The sequence below is a fragment of the Corvus kubaryi genome, unplaced genomic scaffold, assembly GCF_017639235.1.
Source record: "Corvus kubaryi isolate FWS band 111438036 unplaced genomic scaffold, C.kubaryi_AGA036_p1.0 37398, whole genome shotgun sequence".
Classification (NCBI taxonomy): Eukaryota; Metazoa; Chordata; class Aves; order Passeriformes; family Corvidae; genus Corvus; species Corvus kubaryi.
In genome coordinates this window covers 25,646,911-25,656,398 of record NW_024581137.1, presented here as the reverse complement: position 1 = coordinate 25,656,398, position 9,488 = coordinate 25,646,911, and the positions used below count along the sequence as shown (strand labels likewise).

At 38.4% G+C, this 9,488-nt stretch overlaps 1 protein-coding gene across 2 annotated transcripts in view; it reads right to left on the bottom strand.

The window, feature by feature from the left end:
* Window positions 1-3,037: 3,037 nt before the first annotated feature.
* SKAP2 (src kinase associated phosphoprotein 2) overlaps window positions 3,038-9,488 on the bottom strand; it is a 120,317-nt gene continuing 113,866 nt past the window's right edge. For both annotated transcript variants that reach the window (XM_042043477.1, XM_042043478.1), the window contains exons 12-13: window positions 5,868-5,969; window positions 3,038-5,470 (exon numbers count right to left, since the gene is read on the bottom strand). In XM_042043477.1, the coding sequence (XP_041899411.1) occupies window positions 5,877-5,969 (93 nt within the window). In that variant the 3' untranslated portion in view covers window positions 3,038-5,470; window positions 5,868-5,876. The remainder of the gene's footprint in view (window positions 5,471-5,867; window positions 5,970-9,488) is intronic.

The following is a 9,488-nucleotide window of genomic DNA, read 5'->3' as shown; positions in this document are numbered from 1 at the left end:
ATGTTTCAAAACATTCGCCTGGAGTATTTTACACACAAGCAGAAATTACTATCACAAAAAACACAGAGATTTTGATAAGATACTGTGGACACAATGCACTAAAATGGTGGGAAATGACAAAAGAGGAGCTAATAGAATCTTTCAACAACTGGATTTTTTTTTTTTTAAAGCTAGAAATACCTTTTTTCTACAGTAAAGGTAGTGTGGCCATTATAAGCATGCCAACATAAACACCAGAAAGGAGAAACCAGCATCAAAACAAGATTGTAAGTGACGATATAATAAAACCTACTCCTTCCTACACACATGTGCATTCATGCCTGACTGCTTTTAATTTAAATATAAGGAAAGAATGGCAGTCCTCTTAGAAAAGAGCAACAGAAAAGGAAGATGCTTTCCTGATGCCATGTGACTGTTTACAGATTTCATCTTTTCCCTTCCACACTGAACTAAGTCTGAGAGGCTGAAGACCACCAGTGAACAAACTGAGTTGCCCATGACTGTCAGACTGCCTGCGCTCTGCTCTTCTCATGCTGAGCCTATTAGATTTGACTATAAAAAAGCAGCATTGGGCCATGTCAGCTCTTGGGTGGGAGGCTGCCAAGGCACACATCCATGCTGCTGGCTTTTGAAAGATAATGATCCTGTGCAATACTTTTTTCCTTTAACCCAGGCAGTTCTACATGGGGGTCAGTTCGGGGGTGCTACATACCTTTCTTACAGCATGAGGTGTAAAACTAAAGTCCTTATTGTCTGTGGCCATTAAAAACCCCACAGCACTATTTACTATAGTAAATATATTTAAATATGCAAGCAATTACGGCAGATTGGAAGTGGCCAAACTGGTAATTCTCTTCTGCCAACATAAATCCTCCCACTGTAACTGAATGTGAATTTTTTTTTTCATCTCACAGCATAAACTTTAAAGTCTTGCTGTAAAATGCTCATTAGCCAACAAATCTCTTTATGGAGTAGCACTTGCCTTACAATAGAGGGTGAAAGGAAGTTTGCTCTATGGGTTGTGAGACAGTGAGGATACTTTAGGATAAAAGCTCCAACCTATCAGTTTGCTAGAGCAGAAAATTAATAGAGATAGATGGGTTTTTAGTGGCATTTGAAACTATCTGCCTCTTCATCTACCAGCAGCTCTTCTCAGACTGCCTGCACTGTTGCACTTTATTCTCCGACACATTGCTACAAGATGACACCTCGGATTTTTAAGCTTTTCCTGTTAATTAAAAGACTTGTTCCTCCCAAAAGGCTGGGAAGAAGCTGACATTTTCCATTTTAAATTTGACTTATGTTAACATAGCTTTCAGGTGCAGAGGTTTTTCCTCTACTTTGCTTTGAACCCAGCTCCCTAAGAATTTCTGTGTGTGACAGTTGGGACTAACGACAATTCCAGACAGCAGAAACAGAATTGTCTAGATCCCATTACAAAATCACTCCTGAACAAATCCATAAAAGGCTATGATATAACAATTCATGGGTTATCACTGCCTGATCTGTTTTACAATTTAAAGGGAAAATAAACATATATATTCCTTGGCACAACACAGTTGGATAAGAAAAGCTGCATCCCTTTCACTTGCACATCCTGCCACAATTTTGGCTCCCCTTACTTCTTCCTGTAGGATGGAAAGATGAGTCAAGTTACAATCGCATCCCAGAAGTGCCAAATCCTGCGCACACACCTAGCCTGAATCCACAATTCTAAATTCATAGTGTGACGTTGGTTGGTGCTGGTCCCTCACAGTAAGACAATGGATGTTGGGCAGGAAATGAACTCTAAGACAGAGATGCAGATTTGGCTGAGCACTCTTTGCTGAGCTCAGCATCAGATTTCCTAAATAAAGATGGCATTAAGCAGACACCTGTCTGAGAAATGTCAGCTTCAGAGAAACCCTAGTAAGTGAAGGTCTTACCGAGTTTATCAGTACTTTGTGCTATGTAAAGTGGAAAGTTGTTTATAAGGTGTCCATGCATATGCTTACTCCCATAGTTACATACTAATAAATTTTTCATCAACTTGAGTGAGAGATGAGAGAAACATCAAATGGCTCATGCAGCTGAAGAGCACTGTCATCTACCTGGGTACTTTCACCACGTTTTAATATTTTACAGCTTTCCTATTAGGTCCTACAGAACCTTATCAAGTGAGAATTCTAACTTATACCCACGACTTCATTTTGCTTTACCGGAGATAGAAAAATGGATTTCTATCATATGGCTTAGAGAAATCAGTGCTGTTCTTTTGTTTGGTTCAGCATACAGAAATAATTGCATCGCTTTCAGAAAGAGGACAAAGAGTATTCAGCAAAAAAGCACTTTGAAACTGTATTGCCTGGTTTTGAATTACTGTTGGGAGATCCTGATGCAAAAGCAAGTGAATTTAATAGCTTCTCAGTTTCAACAGTCTTTGGATCAGGTTCTAAAGGGTTATTCTTTACGTTCCTTCTAATACCGTGTCAGACTGCAGAGCCAAAAAAAAAGAAAGAAGTTTATGCATTTGGCTTTGAATTTAGAATGGGATCTTAATTAGCATTCACTTTCAGCTTAATTCCAGTCACAGAAAGTTTTTATCCTTAATAGGGGAGCAAAAGGTAAGCTGAGGCATATCACTTCTCTAAATCTTACCCATACATCTTTTTGATAGAAGAACTCGTGCATACGCTGCCATCAGTACATGTAATTAGCAGCAGTATGCACAAAGAGGTATATCCTAACGAGATGCTGGAAAAATATGTGAACCAGTTATCCGTATACAGAAGTACATGAAACGATACTACAGAGTGGCATGATTATATCCGGGTGCCTCTGCTATAAAAAGCATTTGTATTACCCTTACTTCTCTGAATAAATTCAAATGACAGCCCCATTTCATTTCTTCATTCAGTCTGGAGGCCAGATGGCATTAGAATCATTTACTTCACCTTGTTGTGCTTAATTACTACAATCAACACACTATTTTCCAAATTAATCATTACAAAGTAATTTCATTAGTAACACAGCAGGCTGTTGAATTATTAGCATCATAACAGTTTGCAAACAATTAAACTTTATTTGAACCTTAAAAATTTGCAGAGTAGAACATTATTATAAGATCTAATGGCAGTACCATACAAATCCAGAACACAGCAAATAATCAAGTAAAACGCTGTACAATGTGAGAGTTACAATCACCTTTTAAAAATTTGCTCTCTTGCTGTTCACAGACAGGCAAGCACAATCCAAGTGAACAAAGAAAATGAAGCGATTAGCATCTTCTACCCGAGTTTTGTTTAAGTTGTATTAACTGAGATTTTCTTAGCCAAAAAAGGTTATGGTATTTGCACAGATATAAAGTAAACCATTCATCCATGGTCCGTTGCTGGTTTATTCTGACATATTTACAGTGAGTTTCAGGACATCTTTTACGTTTTGAATTTAAGGCAGTTTATTTACTCTCCGCTGGCAGTAAGTACTAAGAAGGGGGAAGCCCTAAAAAAGAACTACAGACAAAAGCTACTTGATTTCTCTGGCTGTCACCACCCAGGAGAGGCCGCGCCGAGCAGCCCTGCCCCTCATCGCTTGGGTAAGGACTCCCTCTCCTGGAAAATCGGCAGAAACGGCGCGGGACAGCGCGGAGGGGGAAGGGGCCAGAGACGAGACCGCGATCCGCCTCCGCCTCCGCCCGTCCCACGAAAAGCTGCTGCCACCCAGCGCCGCGGCCGCGCAGCGCAAGGGCCGGGCCGGGGCCGCCCCGCGCCCCGCACCCCGCAGCGGGCCGGGCCCAAAGCGAGCGCCGAGCCACGGCACCGCGTCTCAGGACGTGGGGGAGGGTTTATTCCCTAAAAAGTACTTGGTGGTGGTGGTGGGATTCGGAATTCTGTAATTAATAAAATGCCACTCTGGTGGGCAGATTTATGGCGCTGCCATGTTAACAAGGGAGAAGGAGCGTTTCCAGCCCCGCTATTAACGCTTCACATTCTGTACACAATCCACCAGTACGCTTGACAAATTAAAGTTGTGAAAGATCTGAAGACTATAATCTATCATTTTAATGCTTGGCTGATAACGCACAGAATCAATTCCAATGACTATCTCTTTAAAAAATTACAACAAAACTCCATCCCGTTTGACGCCTATTAGCATTCAGTGTACCAGCAAGTACCATACACTAGCTAACATAGAGCACAGCATCTTAGTTTACTGAAAGGATCCAAATTCCAAGTTCAGACTAATGTTTCCTTTTAACCCAGAGTGTTCCCAGGGTCTGCCTGAAGCATAAACAGCACAAACAACTACACAGGGACCTGCACAGGCTCAGCAACTCACAGACTGGCCTGACCTGCCTTGTTGGCAGATTAAGGGTCTCACAAATCAACTGTCTGGGAGGATCCAAAAAAGTTCATCTTGCATGCTAATGGTAAAGCACATCTCCAAAAGAAGAGCATGTAAAGTATTAACTCAGACTTGCCCAACCACTTGTCCACAAGTGGTAGTATTTTAGTGTACTCTTTTATGTTTCAACCAATATTTTTAGACACAAAGTTCTGGCTTTTACACAAGAATGCAATGCAGGTAGCTGTTGCTCATCTACATAGGGTGAAGATCTCCATTGCACAGCCTGTATCAGAATTCCACATACCAGCAAGGTATCCAGATTTGACTCTGCAAAAGTATCTGCAAGGTACAGATAAAATATTTCACACTATCATGGAGAAAAATATTTTTACCTGCAATTTAGCTCATGTTGACTTAGCAAAAATTGTGGGGGTTAATATATTTTCACAAACTTTCATAGAATTACGATGTCCAAGTCAGAATGGTATCAGGGCAGTATTACCACACAGGCCAATTTATTACACCAGCAAAAGAATCAAGTCTTCATTGTGTGTCAACAAAATAGTAATTAACAATACAATACTAAATATATGAGAAAAATAAATCACTGGCTAACGCATAACTTAAAAACATTTGGAAACAGAATACCTTGAAGACATGAAATATTATACATAAATTTCCCTCAACTTTCTGATGAAACTGCACAAGATGTACAGTGAGCATTAAAAGGTTAATGTATGCATGAATTGAGTAGCAGTTTACCCTCGAAGCTCTGCTTAATTTTTCTGAATCTGCAAAACAGGAAAAGATGGCAAAATTCCCTGAAAGAACATAAACCTACAGCTATACAGAGTGCTGCTAATATGTTAGAAAAAGAGCAACAGGCACTGTATGGCTGCTTGTGCCCCATATGTTAATTACCATCTATTTAATTTCCTAGCATTACAATTCTATAAAAAGTGGCTAAGAAGAACATTTCCGTAAAGTTATGATCCGTTACAGTTTATAATGTTTAATATATGCAAGGCGAGGATCTGACTACATTGGCTGAAACCACAAAACATGTACAGCAGAATCTTCTTCCAGAGGCTGGGTCTGTAAACTGCAGCTGCACACCACTCTTCATTTCAAGTGCAGATTTCTCCTGATTAGGGAGAGGGAAGTTGATAGTTCATCATTAACCAAAAAACCTCAAACATGCATTCAAACCCAGTCCAAATATCTATCCCCTTCCACAGTCTTCTGCACAGACGGATATAGACATATTACTAAAGTAACAAAACTAAATAGAAACAACACCAATTTTATTTTTAATCTGGAAAAGGAACAGTTATTAAATATATCGTCTTTTGTACCCTGTGGTCTAATATTTCATATAGAATCCCAGGAAAAAAGGTACTTTAATTGAACCTTCAATATATTTTGCCATAATCTTTATTTTAACAGGACTTCTACAAAGGTTCCAGGAAAGACATACTTATGAAACAGAGAACAGGGGAACATATAAGCCATTACAGAAGATTGGATTAAAATGTACTTACCCAGGCCTCTCAAATATCATACATCTCCATTATGTAGGCTTTAGGCACCAGGCCAATGGTTCCCTTCATTTCTCCTACCCACCAGCCAAATCTATTGTACTCCTAATTGAAAACAATAGGCAGTATTAACCTTTAGTCTGATATAAATGCAATAGAGTTTTGTATGCAACTCCTTATGGATGCTTTCTCTTATATACAGTTATAATAATTTCAACTGAAAATTAAAACATTTTATCTTTTTGTTATAGGCATTCACATGCAGTTAGGCAAAGGCAGAAGCTAAATTTTGAAAGGCCAGGCATACTCAAGAAAATTTCTTAATTATGGCCATGCTTCTCTAACACCTACTAAAAATAGCCGACCTCCTTATCCTCTATTCATCACAAACACAAAAACCTTATCTTTGTAATTAAAATCTCATAGCAAAACGTTGACATATAACAATCCACAGGGATTCTTTTAGTATCACAAGCTAAACTCTAAGAAACTTACCATCAACTTATTTTAAAAACTACTTCACTCAAATGTGAAGGGAACACTATATATCTAATACATAATATCTTTCTATGGACAAAGTCTACTATTGCTCTATGCTTGCAGAAAATTCTACAGCAGATCTCATATTGCTGACAGATGACTAATGCACTCCTGTTTCAAATATGTTTAGGCTTAGTGAGATAAATATGAAACAAAATGAATTATAATAGTTTAAAGAAATAATATCTTCCAAAAGCAGTACCAAGTCAGAATATTGTGGTATTGTGGTATATAATTATTGTGAAAATAAAATAATGTAATAATGATATGTAATTATTGCATATTGTGGTATATAATTTATTTTTTTCCTATGAGATAAATATTTTAAGATCAATCCTAAAAAATGGTTCAATAAATTTTAACAGCTGGAATTGCACACACACATATATTGAGTCACAAATGAAGTATTAAAACAGAGACCCTACTCAAAACTGAATGATTAGTAAGACAGAAATTACTTTGGAACAAATATGCAAAATACAAAATACATAGTATTGCTGATAAGCAACATCTGCTTCCTGCGACACTGCTCTTCTGATGAGAAGAGCAAAAAGCTCTAGGATTTTGAATTACTGGTCCTACTGAGATGAAGCTACTATTTTGAACTGTAGGTAAAGTTTTTTGGTTATAAATAGCCAAGTGGAGCTTAAGGGTTAATGGAGTTTCATTAAAGCCCGAGCTATAATGATTTGCTGCTGGCATATTTTGCCTGGTCAAGAGTTCTCTGGGGTCCTATGAGGTGCTTAGTGTACTCGGCTCTCTGTGCTTAACTACGATGGCCCGCTTTCATATAGGCTTTTTTTCTTTTTTCTTTGCCTTTCGCCTTTTTTTTTTTTTTTTTTTTAATGCTTGCATGCAGGCACACACACAGTTTTATATTTTCTAATTGTGGAAGGGTGAACACTAATCTTCAATTAAACATTTTCTTCCTTCTCTTAACAGTGAATTGGTGATTTAAAAGATTCTATCCTACTATGCATGAAATACGGCAGTAAGTGTGATTTAAAGGAAATCCACTTAAAAAACAGCAGGAAAAACTTCATTTATTATGTGAACATGCGAACAAGAAAGCTGCAAAAATAATTCCACCTTCTTCCCCCTTCTACTCCAAAGCAGACTGCTGGGGATGGGCTTGGTCTTGAAAGTCTAGGGGTATCTGAACCCGATCTTCAGTGCACACTGCTCTCCACAGAAGTTAATAACCTTTCCCATGGGGCTTCACATTACACCCCAACTCCTTAAAGGCGAAACAATACCCTGACACTGAGGTTTATAATCTTCCAGATCAGCCTGTTTAAAAATCTATCCTCTGTCTCACAATACACTGTTTAAATATACAAACTGGATTTCAAGACTGAAGTGGGAAATTGCTGAAAGGAGCAGCACTCACGTATACTACTGGAATCTCAGCAATAAATCTCTCCAAGAGAAAACAACAAAAGATTTTAAGCTGCTACATGGAATTCGCACAGTGACTGACAAGAGTGATTAAGCAAGTTTTGCTAGACATCAGCCAAAAAAACAAACAATACATGAAATGAGGGAAGTGGCTCAGTTAAGCAGTCATTAAACTGCATATGACAAATGGCACAGAAAAAGCCTGTGGATTACATTATCCATTGAAAATGTTCCACTTAGCAACACTACATGGACTTAGAAACAATTGTTTTTAAAGAAATAATTCAGATAGCTCAAATTAAAATTAAAAGCATGCTGCTGTTTTGAAAACTTTCTGGGTTTTACTACTTACTAATACACCACTTACTGCTCTGCCATGAAGCTAAGTGAGAAGATGAAATCAATGTTGATGTAACAGACTAGTAGACTAATTTAAGGATTCACTGCAACCATTATACCATACAGACAATATTGCAACACAGAAGCTTTTACTTTACATTACTATTCTTTGTATGGGTCTCAAGAGCAACATGAATCCCAATTAAACTATCTGCAGTCTGTAGAAGTCTGAACAAAAATATAATGCAGATACCTGGTTACCAGGAACACAAAACCTTAATCTCTGGTTTTAGAATAATTAGATAGCACTCCCTTTTAAACTGATTAAAGTACAGACATTTCTCTTTTAACTCCTAACCCCTCCTTCCTATCCTCAGTACCATGAAAGAGTGCTTAACTAGTGAGGCAGATAAGCAGCCCCCCTAGTCTTCTCTTGAAGTCAGACATAAAATCCAAATTGATGTATTGTCTCTATCAATGTTATCAATTATAAACTCCTTCGCAGCAATATAATTTCATTAATACACTGCTGTTGTGAGGTCCATATGTCTATTACTGCTGCTTAAGATGTGTAGAATAAAAGCCTACAGTCCACATTTGTGGGAAATAATGATTAATATGCAGAAAGATATGAATACAGTTAGAAGTTTTATACGAATAAAAAAGTTGGGAAGCACTGTGCTTTTGCAAGCATCAGCTTCAGATCTCAGGTACCACTGGGTTTACCATCTGGTATCCCTCACTGCATTCAGCTCTTAATATCACTGCTAACATAGGCAAGCGACTATACTTCAGAAGGACTGATAAAATAATGAAGAGTCCTTTAATCTACAGGAAACCATTGTAGTCAATTTATAAGAAATATTGCATCCCTTTGTAGGATGTGTAATTATTTTCTATTAATCATGTGCTATAAAGCTACATTATGTGGTTATTCTGTTATCACTAGAAAGAGGCCTGCAGTCAGCTCCTGACAATGTTAGGTAATTACTAACACAAAGCTTCTTTCTCCTTATGTAGAAACGCTATCAAGATCCAGAGGTGCTGTGATGCTCCGCTGTATGAAAATAACTCTCCAAAGAAATTCAATAACTGCAAAATGAATTGCTCCAAGGCAAACAGAGGGATAGGAGAGGGGGGCAGGGCCAGATCCAGCCGCCTGCAATGAGGAGAATGCACAAGTGTGCGGCCATGCTCTGCCATGTGACGGGGAGCACATTTGCCATACCAGGCAATGTTAGCAGGGCCGGGGGGAGGAGGGGGCCACCACTACCCTTCCCACCACCGGAAGACAAGCACCAGGGCAATGGAATGTACTATGCCAAATAATATGAAACAACAACCTTA